This window comes from Elgaria multicarinata, chromosome 13 (assembly GCF_023053635.1).
Source record: "Elgaria multicarinata webbii isolate HBS135686 ecotype San Diego chromosome 13, rElgMul1.1.pri, whole genome shotgun sequence".
In the NCBI taxonomy this organism is placed as follows: domain Eukaryota; kingdom Metazoa; phylum Chordata; class Lepidosauria; order Squamata; family Anguidae; genus Elgaria; species Elgaria multicarinata.
Genome location: NC_086183.1, coordinates 1,496,768 through 1,522,177, shown reverse-complemented (window position 1 = coordinate 1,522,177; position 25,410 = coordinate 1,496,768). Strand labels below are relative to the sequence as shown.

At 48.1% G+C, this 25,410-nt stretch overlaps 1 protein-coding gene across 1 annotated transcript; it reads right to left on the bottom strand.

Moving 5' to 3' along the window:
* Positions 1-2,799: 2,799 nt before the first annotated feature.
* On the bottom strand, positions 2,800-20,466 carry CCDC28B (coiled-coil domain containing 28B). The gene is made up of 5 exons (XM_063139883.1): positions 20,232-20,466; positions 18,163-18,332; positions 15,658-15,812; positions 13,866-13,888; positions 2,800-3,137 (listed from the first exon to the last, which is right to left on the bottom strand). The coding sequence occupies exons 1-5, from the start codon at positions 20,390-20,392 to the stop codon at positions 3,083-3,085; spliced, it is 564 nt and encodes a 187-aa protein (XP_062995953.1). The 5' UTR covers positions 20,393-20,466; the 3' UTR covers positions 2,800-3,082.
* Positions 20,467-25,410: the final 4,944 nt, after the last annotated feature.

Below are 25,410 nucleotides of genomic sequence, written 5' to 3'. Positions count from 1 at the left end.
AATAGAAAGGGAAGCGGAGTTGCACTATATGTTAAAAATACCTATCCCTGCACAGAAATACAGGCGGATGAGGCTGGGAGCCCCATCGAGAGCATCTGGATTAAAATAAATGGGGCAAGGAATAAAAAGAATATGGTTCTATTCCCAAAAGCTTTGTAAACTTTTATTTGGTGGATTCCTACCCTGCCTTTCAAATGGTTGTGAAACTGTTGCAGTGGAGACTGGTGGCTCCGATGTTAGTGGAGTGGTGAATCTGCTTGGGATTTCATTTAGAACCAGACAGAACTCAAAGATACAAAGTACTGCTAACACTCTAGCAGAGTCCACTTCTAACACTCAAAGAGACTGTGCACCTAGTTTCTTCCTTAATAGGTTTGGGTGTGTGTGTGTAAGAAACAAGATGCTGCAGGAGTGAGCCAAATGTTACAGGACCAGGACGAAATGTTGGTGTAGATTATCCTCAGAGCTCCCAGGTCTATGACCACCAGATCATGCTCATGCTCCCTCTGCAAAAAAACAGCAAAAGCAAAACAGGCTACCACCTCCCAATCCTGGAATGTCAATCAAAGTCGAGTCAGAAGCAACAAACGAGTTGGAGTCATTTTATTTAAATGAAATACTAGCAGTCATCAGTAAGAACAAAAGGGCTGAAGGGCTGTCTTCAGGGCAGTCAGTCAGCAAGGTTGACATCGTTGGAACAGAAGCACTTGGAGAGCGCGAGAGCCACAGCTGGCGCAGGGACACCAAGGTTGGGTTTGGATGATCCCAATGAGGCGAGCAACCATCACGGCTACTTCCCTTTGCCTCTATGCATGGGACCACTGTTTGCATTATTCCCTGGCGTGCAGCACAGATTGGCAGTCATTTGAACTTGGCGTGTGGCAGCGTGGGTGGGGGCTTGTACCCACCCTAAAACCTATAACTTGCAGTAGAGATTGTAGGGTGGGTATGACCCTCTCCCCCACCACACCTGGTTCAGACGACATGCCAACCTGAAGAATAATGCAAACGGCAGGCACAGGGTGGGGGGAATAATGCAAACGGCAGGCATGGGGTGGGGGGAATAATGCAAACGGCAGGCACGGGGTGGGGGGAATAATGCAAATGGCAGGCATGGGGTGGGGGGAATAATGCAAATGGCAGGCACGGGGTGGGGGGAATAATGTAAATGGCAGGCATGGGGTGGGGGAATAATGCAAACGGCAGGCACGGGGTGGGGGAATAATGCAAACGGCAGGCACGGGTTGGGAGAATAATGCAAATGGCAGGCATGGGGTGGGGGGAATAATGCAAACGGCAGGCACAGGGTGGGAGGAATAATGCAAACAGCAGGCACGAGGTGGGGAAATAATGCAAACGGCAGGCATGGGGTGGGGGAATAATGCAAATGGCAGGCATGGGGTGGGGGAATAATGCAAACGGCAGGCATGGGGTGGGGGAATAATGCAAATGGCAGGCATGGGGTGGGGGAATAATTCAAACGGCAGGCACGGGGTGGGGGGAATAATGCAAACGGCAGGCACGGGGTGGGGGGAATAATGCAAACGGCAGGCACGGGGTGGGGGGAGGAGAAGCAGCCATGATAGCGGCTTCCTTTGCTGCAATCATCCCAACTCAACCCAACAAGTTTAAATTCCACCAAGATGCAAGCTTTCCCTGCAATAACATAGCTTTAGAACTCTGAATATAGAGGGACTCGTTCAGCGCAGTCCTAAACAAGAAACCAAAATGCCACCACAGAGTGAAAGGGAAGAGGGCAAGTTGGAGGCAAAGCAGCAGATGGTGCAGAAGAAGCTGGTTTGTTAATGTGGTCTGTTTAAACGTGTGTCGAGTCCACACAGCAGTGGGCCCGTTGGTTCTCCTTGGTTGTTGCTTTTGCTGCTCAATGCGACAGAAGGAGATATAACCTGAGCAGTCAGCCTACTGTGAAAGCCCCACTCACCCCTTTACAGACATTCAGACTTTTCTTCAAGAATGAGCTCAGGGGAAACGAGCTCTTCCCATCTGTGGTAGAAGTGGGCCAGACAGGCTGATCTCAATAATAACACTTAAGACTTCTATAGTGCTTTTCACATGCATTATCAAGTTTTAATCCATACAGCAACCCTGAAAGGTAAGTCAGTATTATTGTCCTCCATATTACAGACAGGGCTCTGAGGCTGAGAGAGGGCAGCTTGCCTAAGGCCACCAAGTAAGCTCATGGCTGAGGCATGAACCAGGGGCTTCCTGATTAGTAGCTCACTATATCAGCTCTCTACACGGATGTCACAAAATCACTTCCACAACTTTCCACAACTTGGCGACCTCCAGATGCTTTGGACTACATCTACCATCATCCCCAGCCACCAGGGGTTGTTGGATGGGAATGGTAGAACAGGTTTTTTACTTTTAAAATGTTGGTGGTGGCTTTAAAAAAAAATGTTGTCAAGGCACCAAACAGATGTCAAGGGAATTAATGTTTATGCTGTGTATAAAAAACAAAAACTGGCCCCGGGCAGCCCATTTGGCAAGAGGAGCAAGACAGATGACGACTCCATCAGCGTTGGGCATGCTGGTCCGTGCTGTGAAGGAGGGGCATGTGAAGCGGTCAACCCTGTTTCAAAGTCATGTCTGTCCTCAGACATTTTGCCACCTGGAGGCAGCAGGTCGGCGTGGGTCTAGAAGGACATCCCAGCATCCCTTGCAACGCCACACAGAGCGCTGCAGCCCCCAGCTCTCGGTTTACCCAGGACCCGGGGGGGGCTCTACGCACCCCACCCCACCCACGCCCCCATGGCTCACTTCCACGCTGTGCTCGCTGTCTTCACCTCTTTCCTGGTTAGCTCCCCAGGAGCTGGGCTCCTTTCCCACAAGTTCCCCTCCCTGCTAACGGACTGAACCCAGGTCTTGTTCTCACATTCCTGCCTTCCTACATCAGGTCGTTGCATCTAACTTTGTACAGCCCCGTCTCCCTCCTGGACAGTTCGAAAGCTGCTTCTATACAAGGATCTTCTTTGGTCAGCCCAAACAGCTCCCTTTGTTTGAGGCTTCCCAGTGAAAAAGGCCAAGACACGAATCGGGCAGCCTCCTCTCGCTCCCTCCTCTAGACCGTGGACGCGTCTTCCAAGTCAGGGTTTTCTGCCAAGTGGAGCTTTTGGCTGAGGGGTGTCATATTAAGGGGAAATTAAGCCAAGATGCATCCCCCTTCTCCAGGCCACGCCCACCCAGAAGAGCGACTTCAGTTAGCCCAAACATTTGAAATTTTTACTCTGGTACTTAAGAAGGCGGGAGCAAGAGTAGCGCACCTAGGCTGGTGGCTCCGAAGTCAGTGGGGCGGTGAATCCACTCCAGGTTTCAATCTGAACCAGCAAGAGCTCTCAAGGAGCTCTCCAAGGTGCTTCACGTAGAGCTCACCATGATGGGGTACATGCTTCAAACCCTGGGTAGCTCCTTTAGAGTCCTGACTGGTTCTGACTGAAACCTGGACTGGATTCGCACACACACCCATGATATTTTAGCCACCAGCCTCCACTGGCACCTGCTCCTGTCCCTGAATGATGTATAGTGAGGTGTTGTAAGGTGATGCACATTGTGGCAAAAAAAACCAATTTCAGGTTATACTTGAGTTTGGCAGTGACCAAACAAGAAAGAGATCTTGGGGCTGTGGTGGACAGCTCAATGAAAATATCAACCCAGTTTGCAGCAGCTGTAAAGAAGGCAAACTCCATATTAGGCATTATAAGAAAAGGAATAAAAAGACAGGTTGTTTACCTGTTACCATAGTTCTTCAAGTGGTCATCTGTGCATTCACACACCTGGGCTCTGTGCCTGCTCGGACTCGGGAAACTTCCACAGCTAGAGGAGTTTTAAGGCGGGAACCCCTCCCCCACCATCACATGTACCTATTCCAATGGTTCCCACCTTCCCCACAGTCCTCTGAGACCACCAAATAGTCCCTGGACCAAAGAGTCCCATCATCAGCATCACTGAAATTACATGACACCGAAGAGGGGACGGTGTGGTGTGTGTGTGTGTGAATGTACAGATGACCACTCAAAGAACTACGGTTACAGGTAAGCAACCTGTCTTTCTTCTTCATGGTCTCTGTGCGACAAGCCAGGGCGACTAGCAAGTTTGCTTACTGGAGGCGGGCAGGTGTTTCATGCCAATATCGATGAGAGGACAGATTGCCCAAATGCTGTATCAGCTCTAGAACGAACATCTAGCTGATAACTGGCCGGCGAGATCATATTACGCCAGTCCTTTTACAACTTCATTAGCTGCCAGTCCAGGTCCGGGCCCGATTCAAAGTGCTGGTATTGACATTTAAAGCCCTAAACGGTTTGGGGCCAGGTTATTTGAAGGAATGCCTCCTCCCATATGTACCTACCTGGACCTTAAGGTCATCTACAGGGGCCCTTCTCCGTGAGCCCCTGCCAAAGGAAGTGAGGCAGGTGGCTACTAGGAGGAGGGCTTTCTCCGCTGTGGCACCCCGGTTGTCGAATGAGCTCCCCAGAGAGGTCTGCCTGGCGCCTACACTGTACTCCTTTCGTCGCCAGTTGAAGACCTTTTTATTTTCTCAGTATTTTAACACTTAATTTTAACTTAAATTTAAATTTTACTGTTTTAACTCTGTATTTTAATTTTACATCAATTTTGCTGCGTGGTTTTTATTCTGGTTGTGCTTTTTATATTGTATTTTGTATTTGTGCTTTTAACCTGTTGGTTGTCTTACTATGGTTTTAATTTTTGTGAACCGCCCAGAGAGCTTCGGCTATTGGGCGGTATAGAAATGAAATGAAATGAAATAAATAAATAAATAAATAAATAATGCTGAATAAACATTGATGCGGTGCTCAAGTCACAGCTCTACAGAGATCTGGGAGTGTTGCCCCCTTCTCAAAAGCGACCGAAGTCGATATCGCCCTGATAGAATGTCCCCTTGCTGGCCCTGACAGTTGCAAACCTGTAATCTGGGCCCAATCTACACCAAGCAGGATATAACACTTTAAAAACGCCATGAAAACAGTATAAGTAATGTGTCCTGGCCTGAACAGTTGTCATAACCATTATAAACCATTATAAGCAGTAGTGTAGATCCTGTTCTGGTATGCCAGCTGAATAGTTTTCACCACCCATGCTGAAAATCTCTGTGGAGACAGGGGGGTCCCCTTGGTTCTCCCCCCATAGGACATGAACAGTCTTAGGGGATTTTCTCATAGACTCAGTTCGAGAGCATGAAGGGTAGTTTCTAACGGTGTCAACGGCAATGGGAAGAATGCCAGCAAGACATTTACCTCTGGTAAAAAAGTCAAATCTGGTCGTAAAATAACTTTATCCCTATGGAATGAAAGATAAGGACTACCCTCTCTAAGTGTGCACAGTTCACTTGCTCTCCTTGCCGAAGTTATGGCAACTAAAAATGCCACCTTCCAAGATAACAAGTAGAAACTCACTGTCTCCAGTGGCTCAAAATGCTTCCTTGACAGAGCCTTAAGTACCACGAATAAACTCTATGTCGGTATAATGGGGTGTACCAACGGTACCATATTCTTTAAACCCCTTAAAAACTTCTTAACTAATGGGTGAGAAAATATAGAAAAACCTTCAAACATTGGCAAAACAGAAGAAATTGCAGCCAAATACAATCTTATTGAAGAAACCTTTAGTCCCTGATTACAAAGAGCATTAAGAAATAACAAGAGTTATGGTAGCGTGGATTTGTGGGGTTCGAACCCATTATTCTTTGCAAACTGAACAAACATGTTCCACTTCCTTTCATAAGAAATTTGAGTAGAAGGCTTCCTAGCCGCTTCCAAGTCTCTCCTTATTGGTGACGGTAAACATGACACATTTACTGTCCTGTTTTCCACGCCATCATTCTCAACATTTACAACTCTGGATGACAAACCCTCCCTTCTTGTTGAGTTAGCAAGTTCGGAATCAATGGGAGCTTTTGATACCTGCCCCGAGACAATCTCAGAAGTGCGGCAAACCATGTCTGTCTGGGCCACCTTGGGGTGAGAAGAATGCAACTCGACCCACACACAACTAACTCTCTGCAATGGGCTCCCAATCTCCAGAGAGAAGCATCTGTAGTTACTGTTGCCGAGGGGAGAGACTGCATGAATGGCATTCCCTTGGAGAGACTTGAGCAATCCATCCATCAGAGGAGAGAGTTCCTGACATCCCGAGGCAGGCACAATCTGGTTCTTCATGGGTCGAGAGCCACACTGAAGTTGCGAATGAACCAAAATTGTAGCAGTCTCACTTTTAGGAGGGACTGATCCACCATTGTTGTTGCTGCTGCCATAAGGCCTTATAGGCGTTGGATTAGAAATGCTGAACACTTTCCTTGAAAGATCCTCTGCGATTTTCATGAGCGTTCGACCCCAATCTTCTGGTAAGAATGCACGTGCTTATCTTGGAATCGAGCTGTGCTCAGATAAATAATATCTCTTGTTGTGGGAACAGTTTGGACTTGCTTTTGTTGAAGTATAGCCCCAACTTCTCTAGAAGGGAACACGTCAAATTCACTGACCTTCTGATCCCAAACTCTATTTACGGGTAGATTTCCATCCCCTGCTGACGTAGATGAACACACACCACAGCCATACATTTGGTGAAAACCCTCGGTGCTGTCGCAAGTTCAAAAAGCAGAACCTGAATGCTTTCTCGCCCATGACAAACTGAAGGTAATGTGCAATGGCCACATGAAAATACTCATCCTTTAGATAGATCAATGAGAACCAGTTCCCTTGGGATAGAAGTGGCATGATGGCAGCTAGGGTGATCATTCTGAATTTCTTTGGTGTTGTATGTACACTCAGATCTTGACGGTCCAAAAAGTCATTCTTCGGTGCCATGAAATATCTTGAAAATAAACTGCTGTAAAGTTGCGATGGAGCCACAGGCTTGATTGCCCCTTTCTGGAGAAGTATATCTATCTCCTGATGTAATACCACTGAGGGGGGCAGTTAACTTCACAGTACCAACGGGAGGGGGGGTATCAAACTCGATTCTGTATCCTTTCCAAATGATCAACAGGACTCACAAATCCAACGTAATCTGTTGCCAAACGTTAGCAAAATGATGAAGTCTTTCACCAAAAACCCCATCCTCCTTCCTTTGTGCACCACGAAACTTATTTGGTTGATAATGTTGACGATGTGGCTGCTGTTGCTTCATAGGTGCTGTTGATGCTTGATGCGACTGATAAGAATGCTGGTTATGGTACCAGCGACGTTGCCTAGGTTGATACTGCTGCTGCTACTGCTGAGAAAAACCCATTTGACGAGCCCTGTTCCTTGCTTTCTGTAATGAATCTAAGGAACCATCAGTCTTTGTATTAAACAGATCTTGACTCTCAAAAGGTAAGTCCTCAATTCTCATTCGTGTTTCCTGAGATAGGCCTGCCGATCTCAACCAGGCATGACAGCGAAGCGCAATTGAACCTGCAAGCATTTTTGAGTCACAATCTATCTGGTGTTGACTGGTATGGATCTGCTGTCTTGACAGCTTAAGCGCTTTTGCCTGTAACATCTTTGCTAACTGTCTTTTTTTCCTCAGGTAGGTGATCAAACAATTTTCCGATTTCCTCCCATAATAAAAGCTGATATCCTGACATAGCAGCTTGGTAGTTCACCACCTTTAACCCAAGCGATGTCGATGAATAAAGTCATCAGCCAAGAAGATCCAACCTACATCCCTCCTTATCCACCAGAGACAAATGCTGGCACCTCGACTTCCCTAGTGCAGCTTCTAGTACAACAGAATTTGGGGGCGGGTGCTGAAATAAAAACTCCACATCAACCTCCTGAACCCTATAAAGACCCTCCAACCTCTTGGACGTTGGGGGCATTGAGGAAGGAGATTTCCAGGATTGTTTAATTACAGATAATAATGCTGGGAGCATTGGTATGGGCTCCGGACGATATGGTTCTGTTGTTACTGCATCGAACACTGGATCCTTCACATATGCTTGCTTGAAAGGGGGGGAGCGTTATTGATTACTTCTTGTTTAACTCCTTAACTGCTCCATATGTGAAGAAGTTTTCGATTGGAGTTCAACCAGTAAGTGACCATCAGCCTGTGTTCCTGGAACTGATAGGATTTCAAGAGATTTATTAAGGAACTTATTAAGGACTTATTAAGGAACCATCATATGCTCAGCAAGGTAAACGCAGACTGAGATGAGATGCAAATCTACAGACCAAGATGTCCGATGCCCTGTTCAGTAGAGAAATGCTGCTTCTTAGAACTAGATTCCTTGGTGCAGATTCTCATGAGCTTCCCCCCTTGTTTCACAACATGATGCATCATCTGGGTTCCATATGCTCAACTACTGCTAAGGCCGCATCCGCAGGGCTGGTTTGACCAAAAATGCAGACAAGCAAGACGCGATCTCTTCACCCTGAGCAAACAGGCTCAGGCAGGAGCTCGTAATTATCTGTTGCATGATTTAACAGTAAAACGCCGTATATATAAGAAGCTATTAAAGCAAAAGTAAACCACTTATTTCATCCAACTGTGGACGGTTATCGAACAAGCCACAAATGACAGAGATTCATTTAAACTAAAAGAAACCACTCTCTGCCTAGCTTCATCTATCATTGCCTAAGCAATGGGAAATGTATTTTGAACATGTTTATAACCCGGAGGCATGTATAACCCAGAGGACATGAACTATATATCACAATTCCAGCTTACTAACATAGCAGAAACTGACAAGTCGCCGGCTGTAACCATCAGCAAGTTTAAACATTTAATCTCCACTTTAACCAAATGGAAAGCACCTGGGAAGATATGCTCCCCCCAGAGATCTTTCTAGATAACAATCATTGGTGGGCTCCCATATTGGCTAAACTCTTCACCTTTATTAACCAAAATGGTACATTCCCCAGTGGCTGGGATCAAAGCATCATCGTCCCTATCTATAAGAAGGGAAATAAATCCTCCCCAACAAACTACCAACACATCAGTTTACTAGATGTTTCCTCTAAATTGTACACAAGATTTATGTTAACCAAAGTTGAGAACTGGGTAGATCAGTATAGAATCATAGAATAGCAGAGTTGGAAGGGGCCCACAAGGCCATCGAGTCCAACCCCCTGCTCAATGCAGGAATCCACCCTAAAGCATCCCTGACAGATGCTTGTCCAGCTGCCTCTTGAAGGCCTCTAGTGTGGGAAAGCCCACAACCTCCCTAGGTAACTGATTCCATTGTCGTGCTGCTCTAACAGTCAGGAAGTTTTTCCTGATGTCCAGCCGGAATCTGGCTTCCTTTAACTTGAGCCCGTTATTCCGTGTCCTGCACTCTGGGAGGATCGAGAAGAGATCCTGGCCCTCCTCTGTGTGACAACCTTTTAAGTATTTGAAGAGTGCTATCATGTCTCCCCTCAATCTTCTCTTCTCCAGGCTAAACATGCCCAGTTCTTTCAGTCTCTCTTCATAGGGCTTTGTTTCCAGACCCCTGATCATCCTGGTTGCCCTCCAATGATAATATCATTGGTGAAGAACAAGCTGGATTCTGCCCAGGTAAATCAACCATTGATCAGTGTTTTATCTTAAATCACTTAAGAGAGAAATATACCTGCCCCCTGAAGAAGTATTTATCTGCCACTTTCGTAGATTTAACCTCAGCTTTTGATAGAATTGATAGGGAAAGACTGGCACAAATTATGGCATTTAGGGATGGACAGTCAACTTCTGGTCCTGATTAAGAACTTATACTCCAACACAACAATCCAAGTCAGAGTTGGAAAGGGGGGCCAACTCTCGAAGAAAGTTAAAATTTCTATAGGTATTAGACAGTGATGCTTGTTAGCTCCAATACTGTTTAATATATATGTTAATGACATAATTGGGCAGCTGTCAAGCGACTCCAACTTCCCTGTATCTGTGGGTTCCAGGAAACTGAACATAATGCAGATGACATGGTTTTATTATCCCAGGACCTTATAGGTATGAGAAGACTATTGAAAACCTTTGGGGAGGTTTGTACTAAGGAACAACTGTGTGTTAATTATTCTAAAACTAAAGTTATGGTTTTTGGTATCCACCCCCCTAAACATAAATCGACACTGAATGGCCATCATTTGGAGCAAACCAATCAATTTAATTATCTGGGAATTTGCTTTATGCAAAATGGCTCTTGATCTGGCCACTTGTCAGCTACGAAATTGAAAGCTCAAAAATCAATGCAAACAGTGCTGAGATTCGCCAAGGTTAGGGGAGGTCAGTTAGTCATCCCAGCTATTAGAGTCTTCTTTGCAAAGGTTATCCCACAGATATTGTATGGAGCTGAGATATGGGGTTGTTCAAACCCGCGCTCACTTGAGATAGTACAAAATAAGTTCTTAAGGATATTGCTGGGTCTTCTACCAAGAACAACCACTAGCTACATAAGAGCAGAACTTGCAGTAATGCCAATAATGTATTTTATCTGCAGGACAATGTTCTTCTACTATGTAAAAATGAAACACACGATTAATAGATGAATGACTCTCTGCGTAAACGAACAGAGAAACTCCTCCCCTAGAAATAACTGGCTGTGTGCTGCGAAACAAGCCTAATGAACTTGGGTTTGACCCCAGAGTGATAATGGTAGACAATCTACAGCATAATCGCGGATCCATTGAAGAACGGCTCCAACAATACTTTGCTTAGCTGGACCTGCAAGCAACTGAAGCCTCCAGAAGTGCCTCTAGCTTTCCATCCCTAAGATCCACACACGAGGAAGAGAAATACCTGTCAGAAATCGCTTCGCCCTTCCTCTGCAAAGCACTTGTAGACCTGCGTTTCCAGACAATGAAAACTAAATTTAGAGAGGGGAGTTATAAGAACATCCCCAGAGAACAATGCCCATGTATTTCTGGTGGCAGTGAAGGAGACTATACATTATGTCCTTTACTGTAAACTATATAAAATCCCTAATGAGATTTTTAGCTCCGTGTGCTAACCTCACCAATATGGATAAAATAAAATATTTACTCTCAAATACTGCCAAACAGATCATGCTAAACCTGGCTAGGTTCGCAGCGAAAGCATCATGGATTAGGGAAGTCTTAGAGGACAGTGATGCCATTTATTTATTAAATTTATTAAATTTATATACTACCCCATAGCCGAAGCTCTCTGGGTGGTATACAAAAGTTAAAAACAGTGAACATTAAAAGTATACAAAATTTAAAACCATCAAAAATATAAAAACAGTATCCATTTAAACAACGGTTCTGGAGTCCATTAAAAAACAAACAAACAAACTTAGCATATGTTGTTAAATGCTGTTAAATGCCTGGGAGAAGAGAAAGGTCTTGACCTGGCACCGAAAAGATAACGTTGGCACCAGGCGAGCCTCATCGGGGAGATCATTCCACAATTGGGGGGCCACCACCAAAAAGGCCCCATTTAAAGAAAGGGGGTTCATAGCTGTGTATTTATATAAACTACTCTGTACTTGTATATCTCTTCTGCCTCGCTTTATATTGTAATGCTGGTTCTCTATGAGGTTAACTGTGATTTTTGGCTAAAACCTACTTTAGGTTGCCTTAACAATAAACTATCTCCCTCCTGTACACCCCTCAACACCGAGGGTGGCATTGTTATTCCACCCCATGCCGATAATTCTCGGTGTGTAGGATGTGCTCATGATCTTGGCTCAGCAGGTTGCGGTCCCACAAACTGATACAGTTGCTGATGGGACATGATCACGATCATAATACCTAGGATGGGTATAAATCTTATACTGTGGCACTCAGAACAAGAGAATCTTGCAGTCTATATGTGCTCTGATTACACAGGGGGTGTTTCTTTCTTTCTAACCCCTTGATTGGTCTGGGCGGGGCTAGCAAGTTAAGTTACATTCAATTAGCAAGTTAAGGTGCACAATCTCAATGAGTCATAGGTTACATTCGATGCTCCATTGGTTTGAAAGTTTTCACCTTTGTCTGCTAGCACATGATGTCCACCATTAAAGAATGCAAATCTGGCATGTAGCCACCTGCAGCCACCCTTTGGCAGAGAAGCCATCTTTAACCCTTGGCACATTACATTCTTAGGCAAGATGAAATCCCTCCCTGCTGCTATCACCTAGGATAGGTATAAATCTCCCCTTGGATAATATGATCTGTCCCAGTCACCATTGTGATATGGGGAAAACGGTCTTCCCCAGTCTGAACATCTCTCCCATCTCTGAGGGGAACGAGAGTGTTCCTTTTGGCGGCAGTCTGCATATCCTCTCGATGTAGAAAACATAGACTCTGGAGATCCCCTGCACCAGTCTCGAGGGTGTCCTTGCCACGGAGACATGCACAGTCTCTGCTGGGCTGGGGAGATCTCCCTAATCTCCCTCTCCGATATAAACGTAACTTGAAAAAGCTCCATATCGACCAAAGCCTGACCAGAATGTTGTCGAGCTACAGATGCTGAGCCTGGTATCTGCATTTCCTCAGGACGAGGGTGCCATTGATTTCTTGGGCCGTCTTCTGAAGGAGATCCCCCCTTAGAAACATCTGTTGGTCTTTTAAAAAAGTTTTCGCTTTTTCTTTTTGGGATTGGTTTTTGACAACAAAGTAGACTTTGATGTCTTCGCCCTTTTTGTCAGCTTTTTAGTCACAGAAACAGTTATTGAGCACCCAGGCATGAACAGTACTTCTGGGGGTTCTACAGAGCGCCAAGGCAACTTATCTGCATTAGATCCCATCGCCGGGGTGGTGAGCACAGCCTGGGATAGCACCAAAGTAGTAGCCATTGGAGAATCTTGGCCACCAACTGCCTCCAGTGCCTTTTGCCACAATATAGCTTTAAGCCGGTCAGAATGGTGTCATCTTGTTTGCTTTGAAAAATCCTGGCAATGGGAACACAACTCAATTAAGTGCCCCTCACCAAGACATAACAAACATAAGCTATGTTCATCAGATGGTGGTAGCTTACTACCGCACCGCTTGCATTTTGTAAACAGTGCCCTGAGGACCATATGCCCTAACAGGTGATCGAAAGATTGCGTATCAACAAAAAATGCAAAAGTAATATATAAGAAAAACTACAAATCAAAAGGAAGAAGATAAGAATAACTGCCTCAAGAGAAGAAAATATTAATTTAATACCAGCCAGAAGCTTCCCTCACGATGCTACCACAATGGCGGTCTAAGAGAGATTGAGGGGAAGGCGGGAACCATTGGAATAAGTACACGTGACAGTGGGGGAGTGGTTTTCACCTTAAAACACCTCTAGCTGTGGAAGTTTCCCAAGTCCAAGCTCCGCACAGGCACAGAGACCAAGAAGAAGAACTGCCAGTATCATATTGCCTTTGTACAAATCTATGGTACGACACACCAATAAAAGCAAGGACTTCTACACAGAACACATAGTTAAATTATGGAACTCACTACAAGATGTAGTGATGGCCACCGATTTGGATGGCTTGAAAAGGGGGTTGGATAAATTCCTGCAGGCTATCAATGGCTACTAGTCCTGATGGCTATGGGCTACCTCCAGTAGCAGAAGCAGTGTGCCTGTGTGCACCAGCTGCAGGGAAACATGGGCTGGAGGGTGCTGTTACACCATGTTCTGCTTTGTTGGTCCTTAGTTGACAGCTGGTTGGCCACTGTGTGAACAGAGTGCTGGACTAGATGGACCCTCACTCTGATCCAGCATGGCATTTCTTATGTTCTTATAGTATGAACTGGTTGGGGATTATGGGAGTTGTAGTCTGATTGTTTTACATAGCTAGACCACAGCCCACCCAACCTTTACCCAGGAGACAGACCCCTTCTTCTCTAGAAGAGAACTTCGTCCACCACCCCACCCTCTCTGCTGCCTTCTTCCTCCCCTGCTATCCCCAACCTGCCTGGGGAATTACACATTGGGCGCCAGAAAGAGGATACATGGAGTTGCTGAGTTCTTCCAGCTGCAAAAGCAAAGAGAAAAAACCATGAGCAAACACGAGTAGCTGCCATCAAGGATGGAGGAACAAGCATTTCAGATACTGAGGATTATGATGGGTGCATCTGCAGAGCAGCAGTTGAGACTCAAGGGAAAAAATGCTCAGTTTCTTGTCAGGGATTTAGTGCTGGGAGAATTGCAGGTTCCATGGGCAACCCCCCCCCCCACATTCTTCAGCTGGAATGCATAAAGACCAGACCAGTGGTGGCTGGTGCAGCTTATCGGGGGCTCATATTCTACTGAGATCACTGGAGGGCAGGAGAGCTGCATGCTGTACATTGGAGCGGAGGCACCTAGGTGTGGAGGGTTTTCTCTACCACAAGTGGCTGGGGGAGAGGCAAAGGGTCGCCGTCCCATTCGCCCCAAATACAGAGCTGCTATTGGGCCAAACTAGGCAAGGTGACAGAGCTCTGTGATGGCATCTTCTATCTCTTTACATTTTGGTCAGGAGAGGACAGCAATATGGACCAGGACTATAAATGCCAGGAGAGGGTTTCTAATAGGGCTGTGCACAGTGCCCCTGATTCACCTCGGGTGCTGTTCTGGAGCCCCCGAAATAGCCCCAATTCAACTTGGGGTGCTTCGGGGGTTGCCCACCTCACCTCGGTGCTGAAGCCAAGGCGAGATTCCCTCCCCCCTCAAGGCAACTCGGCCTTGCAAGACCTTGGGTACCAGCTGTGCAGCCAGCACCCAGGAAAGCCGGTATCAAGGCCAGCCATGCGTCTATTGGATTCATCTCCCTGCTCACCTGCTGCATTGCCGCCGCTATCGCTCCTGCCACCATCACCACCGCATCACCCACCGCAATCAAGAAATGCAGCACTCCTGAGAACCAGGCTGTGATTTCAAGATATCATGGAGGCTCTGTTTAGCAGCTCTATGGCCACCATAGTTTGTGGCGGGCAGTGATGGCAGCAGGGAGAGTGGGGACAGGGAGGTTGGTCCAATGGGCTCATGGCTGCCCTTGCACCGGCTTTCCCAGGACAGCGGGAGGAAGGGTTAAATGCTGCTCCAAAGTGGCCCAAGGCACCCCAAAGCTTCGGTATCAATCGGCTTCGCGCACCTCAGATTGACCCGGAACCAACTCTGAACTGAGGCAAGGTAGGTCGAATCAGCCAGCCTTGCCTCAGTTTCAGGGATTTGGCCCAAGGCGGTGCACAGCTCTGGTTTCTAAGACCGCCCCTCCGTCTGTTTTCCAGGTCAAAAGAACTCCCCCACAGCTGCTATTTGCTCTACTTGGGGAAAAACCATGCTCAACACCGCTGGCTCCTAGTTGCCAACACTTAGGGTGCAATCCTATGCATGTTTAGATAGAAAAAAAGTCCTATGCTCTGCTGGCTGGGGAATACTGGGAACTGTACAACTTTTTCCTGCCTAAAGGATGCATAGGATTGCACCCTTAGAGAAACGGGATGGACCATCACAGACTTGTCGTCTTCTTTAGACAGCTTCCTTGGACAGTTTCAAGATGAAAAAGAAGATCTGATCCCCCTGCGCTACACAAAAGCAGAGTTGTTAGGATGTCATGGATGCTCACAAACATCTCAGCTACTCAGGGGAACAGCAGTCTCCATTTCAAAAATGTTACCTCAACCAGCCATACCGGTTTTCCGAAACAGTAGACATGGATAACGTTTGTGACTTAGTTTTAATTCCAGGCTGAACAAGGAGGTGGGAGAGAGGGAGGGGATCTCTTGGCAGGCAAGGGAAGGCACAGCTCCTCGCAACACTCACATTCGTCAGGAGCTGATCCAGGTTCTTGTCAGCCACGGTTTTCTTCTGGTCCTCAGCGAGTTCCTCCACATAGACGTCCAGGCTGAAGTGCAGGCGGGCCAGCTTCTCCTGCATCTCCCGGACGTGTTCCAGTTGCTCGAAAGAACATTCTTTCCCTGCATTAGCCAGGGTTGGGAAACACGGATGTTATCCACAGAGCCTCAAGGAGAGGTTAGAACAAATCCCATTTCCCTTGCACAGAGGGCCAGTTCAGATGCAACACCAAGGCATGGTTTAGTACTACTATTCAAGGGTGGACAACTTGTGGCCCTCCAGATGTTTTGGCCTGGATCTGAAGTGCTTGGAGTCCTTTTTCCTGTGATTACGCCGTGGCTGTCCATGCATGGAGAAAACAAATGCTTTCCCCTTTCACTGCTATGGAAAGGCCGCCTTTCTCAGGACTCACCAGTGGGCAGGGAAAAGAGGAAGCCCTGGGGGGGGGGAGGCAAGGCCAGAGGAGGAAGCCCCCACGGCCCCTCTCCCAGCAATCCCACATTACTGGCAGGCTCTGAGTTAGTATTTGATACTCATTTAAGGCCCTTTCCTGCCTTCCCAAGGGCTCAAGGTGGGTTACATTATGCTGCCTCCCTTAAGGACCTAAGAGCAGCCCTGCCAGGTCAGGCCAATGATCTATATATCCCCAGTATGCTGCTTCCAACAGAAGTCATCCCTATGCTTCTGGGACATCCACATGCAGGACATTAAACAACAGCCCCTCAACAATGTCCCTCAGCATCTGTTATTGAGGTACACTACCACTAAGCATTGAGGTTCTACTTCACTGTCATGGCTAATGTCCATTAATACTCCTATCCTCCGTGCATATAAATCCCTCCTTTAAAGCCATCTCAGCTAGTGATATAGAGAGTTCCATAATTATTATTATTATTATTATTTATTTATATAGCACCATCAATGTACATGGTGCTGTACAGAGTAAAACAGTAAATAGCAAGACCCTGCCGCATAGGCTTATATTCTAATAAAATCATAATAAAACAATAAGGAGGGGAAGAGAATGCCAACAGGCACAGGGTAGGGTAAACAGGCACAGGGTAGGGTAAAACTAACAGTATAAAGTCAGAACAAAATCAAGTTTTAAAAGCTTTAGGAAAAAGAAAAGTTTTTAGCTGAGCTTTAAAAGCTGTGGTTGAACTTGTAGTTCTCAAATGTTCTGGAAGAGCGTTCCAGGCATAAGGGGCAGCAGAAGAAAATGGACGAAGCCGAGCAAGGGAAGTAGAGACCCTTGGGCAGGCGAGAAACATGACATCAGAGGAGCGAAGAGCATGAGCGGGGCAATAGTGTGAGAGGAGAGAGGAGAGATAGGAAGGAGCTAGACAGTGAAAAGCTTTGTAGGTCAACAGGAGAAGTTTATATTGGATTCTGAAGTGAATTGGAAGCCAATGAAGAGATTTCAGAAGTGGAGTTACATGGTCAGAGCGGCGAGCCAAGAAGATGATCTTAGCAGCAGAGTGGTGAACAGAAACCAACGGACTGATGTGAGAAGAAGGAAGGCCAGTGAGAAGAAGGTTGCAGGAGTCCAACCGAGAAATAACCAATGCATGAACAAGAGTCTTGGCAGAAGAGACAGACAATCTGTGTCAATCTGTGTTGTGATGAATCAGCTTAATTGTTAATGTCGGAGCTGCATTACTGATACAGAACGGAGGCTGAGAGAGACACAGGGTGCTTTTATTCTCCAATTGCAGTGCCTCATCAATGGAATTTTACAAGGGTTCAAATGGCAAAATCTACCACCCATAACACTCCTGTGTTTTCCCAGTGCTCCTTCTGTCTTTTCTCTGAGGAAAAGAAAGATGGAATCTCTGCACAATGCCTTTTGAGGGTCCGCACTAGGAACCCTCCAATGGAGACTTCGTTCCTTTTTTTAATGCTCCCCTAACAAAGAATGAACATCCCCTCTCCTGAAGTGATGTGGTCCCAATCCAAATCAGAACCAAGCACACTTACACAAGAATAAGGAAAACTGTTAGCAGAGCATTTCATTTGGCTGTCAGCCGCCTAGAGCCACCCAGGGGGTCCACACAGAGCTGGGCTTGAAGTCAGCTGGCTCAGAATGATCTCCAAATCCTTAGCCAGTCTGTTTCCCAGCCTCCCAGGGCTAACCTACTCAATCAGTAGAGGCTGGTGACTCCAAGGTCAGTGGGGCAGTGAATCCACTCCAAGTTTCAGTCAGAACTCTGTTTCGCACCCTGTATAACTCCTTTAGAGCTCTGACTGGTCCTGACTGAAACCCGGAGCGGATTCATCACCCCATTGACATCGGAGCCAGCAGCCTCGCTGATGCAGAGCTACCCTGTGAGCTGCACTGCACAGAGGGGACTCAAGCCCACTGGGCAACCCCTGCCCAGAAATGGGTATGTGTGAGATGGCTGCTCCCTCTCAGCAATCATCACACCCACACTGGTGTTGAGGACGGACCTCAGACCCCACGGAGGATCTTACCAAATGCCTGCAGCTTCCCTGAATGGAAGTCGTTCAGCAGGTTCAAGAGACCCCCCTCCATCTCATACACATCGGAGACGTCCGTCAGGAAGGAGTGCTGCAGAGGGGTGCTCACGCCAGCCCCTGCGCTCCCACTGGGCTGGGGGGCTCGTTGTTTCTCCTTGTTTGCTCTGTGTTAGACAAGAAACCCGGAACAACAGTAAGAAGAAGAAAAGATGACGACCAGGGCAGGAAGTTGGCCGGCCTGTCTCAAAGTATGTCTAGATGCTTGTTTACACTGCCATAAATGTGGATTTTCACATCTTCGGACATATGACATAGCCGCAAATGTGAAGTCATCCAGGAGCAAACTCTGGAAACTCTGCTCCAAAAAAGTCAGGCATTTACCCCGACTTTGTTGGCAGCGGAGGTGGCTCCGTGGCTCTAAAAAAGTAAAAAAACATAAAACCAGTGGGGGGAAAGCAGAGGAATAGTGCCGTTCCTTTCCCCCCCCCTTTATTTTTAATTTTATGATCTATACCTGCAGAGCTTCGCAGAAACAAAAATTAAATATAAATGCGGGTCGGTGGGGAGGGTTAGGGCAACCTCCAATGCTGCTTGGTCTTCACTCCCTCCCGTGTCCTCCTCTGGCTGCCTCGTTCCGCCCCGCCCCCCGTTTTATTTTTAATTATATGAATCTGCGGAGCTCCACATATATAACTTATTGAATTTAAACAAATGCAGAGGAACAGGCAGCCAGATGGAGGAGATGTTTTCCCCCCATATGAATCTGCGGAACTCCGCAGATAGGGCTCAATAAATTTAAAAAAGGGGGGGGAATGGCCATGTTCCTTTCCTCTCCCACCCCCATTTCTTTCTTTTTTAAACTTTTCAAGTGGCAACAGGCAGGAAAAATCGCACTTGCCTTCCTTCCTATGCAGATGCCAGGAACGAAGGCAAGTGCGGTTGCAAGGCGCCTCCCGGTGCCAAAGCGTCTCCATAAAGACGGGAGCTCAGAGCACGCACGCACAGAGAGAGACAAGGGCCTCCTAAGACGGTCTCCTGTATCACTTCCTTTTTCCTTTCCAAGGATCAGGGAATTCTGCCAGCTGGACCTAGCCGGGCATAAGCCCAGTGGAGGCTGGTGGCTCTGAAGTCAGTGGGATGGTGTATTCGCTTCGGGTTTCAGTCAGAACTAAAGGGACCATCCAAGGTGTGAAGCACTGAGAACTCTGCAAAGCACCTTGGATGGCTCCTTTAGAGTTCTGACTAAAACCCGGAGTGTGATCACTGCTCCACTGACATCAGAGCCACCAGCTTCCACTGCACGTCGCTTGCTTGCACCACTGAATGGCCAGATGGGAATGTGGGTGGAGATCTGCAAGAACCCACACGAAGAGGCCAGCTAGACTCCTCCTCGTGGTGTTGCGTTGCAGGGCTGAGCATCCCCAACCCAATCAACGATTCACAGTCAGTGATTAGGGGCCATTTGGGTGGTACTTTTTCTGGGGGGTATTTGCAAGTTGGGAGGCTTTACTGGGTAGCAACAGGGCCTGCTCCTTTTCTTTTCCATGTCAGTGTGCCCGTCCTCTTGGTATCTGGCTTCCCCCTAAAAGCACCCTTAAAATGACTCTCTACTATAACATCAATCCCGGGGGGGGGGGGCTGTGGTGGTCGCTTCCTAGTCAGACCCTACATCATAAACAAAATTATAAACAAAATTTATAATTTCATACACACACACATTTTGAGCCAAAGCTTCTCAAGCTCAATTTTTTCAGCTCAGCCCCACCCTGTTCTCCCACTGTGGTGGAGAATTATAGAACTGTCTCCAGAGGAATGTGCCTCTCTTGGCAGACAAAAGGCTGCAGGATCCCAGAAAAGCCCAGTAAACTTGAGGGGGGGGGGGCATTGCAATATGGGATTGTCCACATATCGCCTCCCGGCCCCATTTAATCTACGCCATCCAGACTAGAATGGCAGGTGACTACATAGATGAAACTGGCCCAGTGGTAGCCCTGCCTAACTGGCTCTAGGTTTAAGTCCCCTACAATGGAAGTGGCAGGAGTCTGCCCCAGCCTTGAACTGACCTCTTAAACTTGGCTCTTTGCTTTGGAGAAGGGAGGTGTGGCAACCCCAGGGAGAAAGAGGTGCTCTTGCTAGCAGGCACCGGCAGCTTGCGCAAAGCACTTGCAGGCACTGGCTGAGCCAGGTGGGCCTTGGGACTCTTCTTCTTCTTCTTCTCTTCCATCTCTCAAGCAGGAGTCTTTCTCGACCACACCACACGCCAGAAATTTCTCAGAGGCACCAGATGCAAGAGCAGGCCTAAAGAAAGGTAATACTTAAGAAGTGAGAACAAAGGTTTATCAATGGCTTGTACTTAGATGAAACCGCCATGTTCCAAGGCAGTTTACTAGGGGTGTGCACGGACCCCCCGCTCCGCTTCACTTGCAGATCCGCCATTTTCGGAGCGGGCCGCTTCACCCCGCCCCCGCTCTGCCCATTTCCGCTCCGCTCCACTCAGAGCTCCGGATCCGGATCGGAGCTCCGTTTTCCCCCCCCATAGGGTTGCATTGAAAGCTAAAAAAGTAAACAACTTTTTTTCTGTTCAAGTTAGAAACCTCATGTTTGGCACCATGACACCTCATGGACGTATACACATGGACGCCAAGTTTCAAGGCAATCCCATCATCCCCTGATTTTTGGGGAATTTTTGAAAATCGGGCACCCCATTCAGACCCCTTGGGATAGCTCTGTCAATTTGCACGTTAGAAACCTCAAACTCACCACCATGACAGCTTATCCATGTGTCCACATGGACGCCCAGACTTAAGGCAGTCCCATCATCCCCGATTTTTGGCGCTGCTCTAACCTCTAACGCACCACCCATAACCCTAATTCACACCCCTTTCGATAGCTCCGTCAATTTGCATGTTAGAAACCTCAAATTCGGCACCATGATAGCTTATCCATGTGTCCACATGGACGCCAAGTTTCAAGGCAATCCCATCATCCCCTAATTTTTGGGGAATTTTTGAAAATCGGGCACCCCATTCAGACCCCTTGGGATAGCTCCGTCAATTTGCACGTTAGAAACCTCAAACTCACCACCATGACAGCTTATCCATGTTTCCACATGGACGCCCAGACTCAAGGCAGTCCCATCATCCCCTGATTTTTGGCGCGACTTAACTCACCCCAAATTGTCCCATTCTACAACTACGTCAATTTGCACGTCAGAAACCTATCCTTTGGTCCCATGACAGCTTACCCATGTGTCCCCATGGATGCCAAGTTTCAAGGCAATCCCATCATCCCCTGATGTTAGGGGAAGTTTTGAAAATCGGGCACTCCAGTATGTCAGGGATTTAAAGTTGCAATGCAGACAGCTCAATGGGGCCAGTTCAAAGGAAATCCCAACATGCCACGAGATAACCCTAAATCTTCTTCCACATTTGAAAAATGGATTATTGAACTTGATAAAGTCTAAGTGAGCGCAGGAAGGACTTCTCCCCTGAGTCAAAGCAAGACACATACACCATCCCTGTGGTGGTGAGGGAGAAGGGAGGGAAGGCAAGAAGGGAGGGAAGGCAGGCAGGCAGGCAGGCAGGCAGGCAGGCAGCACTAACGCATAGCAAACCGACCAGTAAGCGGGCGCAAGGAGCAAGTGAGGCAAAGATGGCTGGTTGTTTCTTTCTAAGCCAGCAGTTACGCATTGAGGGGCACAGAGGAGGACGACTGGGAGCAAGCGTGCCGGAGGGTGCTGGGCACGAACCGCAAAGCCCATCTCCCAGGCACCAGGCGGGCAGAGCAGGCGAGGAGTCAGTCCTGGCAGATGCCCCACCACAGCAGCACCCCGGGGGAGGCGGGCAGACAGGCAGGCAGGCAGGCATGGGTTGGCGGGCCCAGAAAAGCTGGTACCTTGCACAAGTAAGCCATAGATCTGCGGGGGAGTCAGTCCCAGCAGATCCAGCTACCTCACAAGGACGGCTCCCAGGCAGGCGCATCCACTGTAGTGGCTGTGCTCAACTCGGCGCACTACAAGACGAGTTGAAGTGAGAGCTCACTTCTCAGGAAACTTAAACTGTCCCTATGTACTAAGTGGCTGTGCTATGGGAGATCGGTGGACTCCTGGAGTACCACCCGTAATTGGGGAAGTAAATGAACTGAACTGACGGCTTGCTTCTCAAAGAGGGGGTTACAGCAGAAGAGGGGTGGGACAATACTGGGGAGAGGAGCTCGATCAGCTGCTGCTACACATCCTGGCAAACCAGAGCATCCACAGGAGTGGCTGTGGTGAAGTCAATGACTCTCATGAGTTGAAGTGAGAGCTCACTTCTCAGAAGACCATGACTTTAAGTGAGTGACAGCTTGCTTCTCAAAGAGGGGTTACAGCGGAAGAGGGGTGGGACGAGACCGGGGAGAGAGGCACGGCCAGCTGCGCCTCCACCGTAGGGGCTGTACTCAAGTGTCTGAACTTGAAGTTGAAGTGAGAGCTCACTTCTCAGATACCTTTAATTGCTCCATATGAGACTGGGGAGAGAAGCTCGACCAGCTGCTGCAACTAATCCTCCTCACCCACATTCTGGAGGACCAAAGCATCCACCGAGAAGTGGCTGTGGTGAAGTCAATGGCTGTCATGAGTTGAAGTGAGAGCTCACTTCTCAGAAAACTTAAACTGTCCGTACGCACGAAGTGGCTGTGCTACGGGAGATCGGTCGACTGCTGGAGCTTGGCTCGCACACATAGGGGAAGTCCATGAGTTGAAGTGACAGCTTGCTTCTCAAAATCACCAGACTGGATCACGAATAGTGCATCTGATCCCTGAGCTCTCCAAAGGGCAACCCGTGGACTGCTGGAGTTAACCTCCCTCAATTGGGGAGTGACGGGCAGGCGGGCATGGGCAGGCAGGCGGGCAGGCAGGCAGGCGGGCAAAAAGGAGCTACTAGTTATTGAAGCAGTTACTTTGAGTATGGAAGATTTGTGTGCATGCTTGGAGGAATAACGTTGCTGCTGAGCCCTCCAAAGGGTGACCCGTGGACTGCTGGAGTTTACCTCCCTCAATTGGGGAAGTGAATGAGTTTAAGTGAAAGCTTGCTTCTCAAAGAGGGGTTACAGCAGAAGGGGAAGAGGAAGAGGGGTTGGATGAGACTGAGGAGAGAGAGAGAAGAGAGCATCCACTGTAGTGGCTTTGCTAGTGGCTGTGCTACGGGCGATCGGTGGACTGCTGGAGTACCTCCCGCACATAGGGGAAGTCCATGAGTTGAAGTGAAAGGTTGCTTCTCAAAATCAGCACACAGATCAAGTACTCCATTTGATCCCCGAGCTATCCAAAGGGTGACCCGTGGACTGCTGGAGTTTTCCTCCGGTTCCCGGTGGCTGGGATGGGTCTCGGCTTCTCAAAGCCATGGCACTGCTGCGTATGCACTGCAGCTTCTCCTAAGAGAGCTGTCCCACGGACAAACGGTGCATTACTGGAGCTTAGCTTTTTCTCAAAGGGGAAGTCAATGAGTTGAAGTGAAAGGTTGCTTCGGAAGTCTATGGCTTTCAGTGACAGCTTGCTTCTCAATGAGGGGGTTACAGCGGAAGAGGGGTGGGACAACACTGGGGAGAGAAGCTCGACCAGCTTCTGCGACTAATCCTCACCCACATCCTGGAGGACCAGAGCATCCACAGGAGTGGCTGTGGTGAAGTCAATGGCTGTCATGAGTTGAAGTGAGAGCTCACTTCTCAGAAAACTTAAACTGTCCGTACGCACTAAGTGGCTGTGCTACGGGAGATCGGTCGACTGCTGGAGTACCTCCCTCAATTGGGGAAGTGAATGAGTTTAAGTGAAAGGTTGCTTCTCAAAATCAGCACACTGATCGAGTCACCCACATCCTGGAGGACCACAGCCTCTATGTAGTGGCTGTGCTGAAGTCAATGACTTCCATGAGTTGAAGTTAAAGGTTGCTTCTCAAAGGCGAGGACTCTCCTGTTTCATTTTCGCAGCGAGACAGGCAGCTGCAGTAACACTCACAACCACACACACAATGACAGCTTTTGCACAGAGGCTCATGAGTTCAAGTGACAGCTTGCTTCTCAAAACCATACTTCTGGATCAGGGAGTACGTCTTCCACTCCAAGGGCACTCCAAAGGGCGACCCGTGGACTGCTGGAGAGAGGTAGCCTGGCTAGTGGTGGTGGTGCCAGGCATTGCCTTGCCCCCTGCTTGCACCTCACCCAAACACGTGCAGTCAATCATGGAGTCTTTTGGAACTGGGTGGAAAACTATCCGGATGAGTTGACTAAGCTGTACCGGACGCCACAGAAATGAAATGAACTCAAGTGCGGTGCTTTGCCCTCACAGTCACACACACACACACACGCACGGTGACAAACTCTGCCTACAGCTTTTGTAGAGGCTCATGATCCCCACCAGGCAGGAAGTATTCTGGGGAAGATTCAGCCTGGCAGTGCCTGCTATGTCGTCTACTGTGGTAGTAAGGAAGAGATAGCCTGAATTTGACGGAGTGAACTGAATTGTAGAAGGACTACAGCCTGCCTGCCTGTATGTAAGACGAAGAAGGCATGACCTTACTGAGAGAGACGAATCGAATGATTCAGAGTTGATGTTGTGAACTGAAACACAGCATAATAATAATAATAATAATAATAATAATAATAATAATAATAATAATAATAATAATAAAAAGCCTGCTTGCCTGAACTGTAGTCTGCCTGCCAACCGAAGGAGGGGTGGAATTAAAGGGAGGGGAGTCTGCCTGTCACTCCCACGAGGGCTTGAGGGTGGGGTATCCCAGCAGGGGCAGATTGCTCTTCAGAAAGACCAGCTGCTCCACCAAGTCCGGCTCCAAGCGAGAGCGGTGAGGGGTCACTATGTTGCCCGCCATAGAGAACACCCTCTCGCTTGGAACACTGGTGGGTGGGCAGCTGAGTCGATCTATGGCCACCCGCGACAAGTCCGGCCAAAGCTGAAAGCGGGATGACCAGTAGGCCAGGGGGTCCATGGAGCAGTCCATGGGCCAGGTAACGCTGCACGGCGGTTGCAGCGTCATCCTGGCCGGTGGCTGGGGAGGGTCTCTGACCAACCACGGCGTGCAGAGCCTGTGCCCAAATCCCCTGGCCTGTGCTCCTGCTGGGAGGGATGCAGGTGAGGCTGCTGCTGGTGCTGCTGCTGCTGCGGGGAGGGGTGGCCTGATCCTCTGCCTCACTCTGCCCCACCCTCTTGACCCGTGCCGCCCGCACTTCACCCACCAGCATTTCCAC